Below are 462 nucleotides of genomic sequence, written 5' to 3'. Positions count from 1 at the left end.
GGACACCGAGGGCCTGACTTAGAAGGACGCCCACGCGGGGGTCGTCTTGGTGGCGAGTCCCCCCTCCCCTCCTGCCAACGGGGGCTCCCGCCCCGTCGGTGGAGGGGTAAGGGGATCACCTCACTAAAACCTCCAGCTCTTCATCTCGGGCTGGGAGGGACCCGCGAGGGGTCAAAGGGGGAACCGAGAGGGCGTCGGAGGAGGTGGGTGGAAGTCGGTACCCAGGCCAAGCCCCGCAGGCCGGGAGCAAAGAGGAGTTGGCGGGCAGGGGAAGAGGAGGAGCAGGTCCCCGTTGTTCAGGCGGTGCTTTCTCCGGGGAGGGGGTGGACTCTTACCCGAGAAAGTTTCGATGGCCTTCATCGCCCAGTGCTCGTCGGGGCAGTCCACGAAGGCATAGCCGGATTTGACCAAGAACTGGCCGCTGTAGGAGATCTTGTGCTCCGCAAACACTTTCTCCAAGTC

The 462-nt window shown here is 64.5% G+C and overlaps 1 protein-coding gene across 1 annotated transcript in view; it reads right to left on the bottom strand.

The window, feature by feature from the left end:
- The window catches only part of IGF2BP1 (insulin-like growth factor 2 mRNA binding protein 1), a 42,886-nt gene that overhangs the window by 39,742 nt on the left and 2,682 nt on the right, over positions 1-462 (bottom strand). The window contains exon 5 of the mRNA XM_010843151.1: positions 336-453. Coding sequence (XP_010841453.1) covers positions 336-453 — 118 coding nt within the window. The remainder of the gene's footprint in view (positions 1-335; positions 454-462) is intronic.

The sequence above is a fragment of the Bison bison genome, unplaced genomic scaffold, assembly GCF_000754665.1.
Source record: "Bison bison bison isolate TAMUID 2011002044 unplaced genomic scaffold, Bison_UMD1.0 scf7180017864180, whole genome shotgun sequence".
NCBI classification, from domain to species: domain Eukaryota; kingdom Metazoa; phylum Chordata; class Mammalia; order Artiodactyla; family Bovidae; genus Bison; species Bison bison.
Note: the sequence above shows the minus strand (reverse complement) of the source record. Positions and strands in the feature narration are given on the sequence as shown.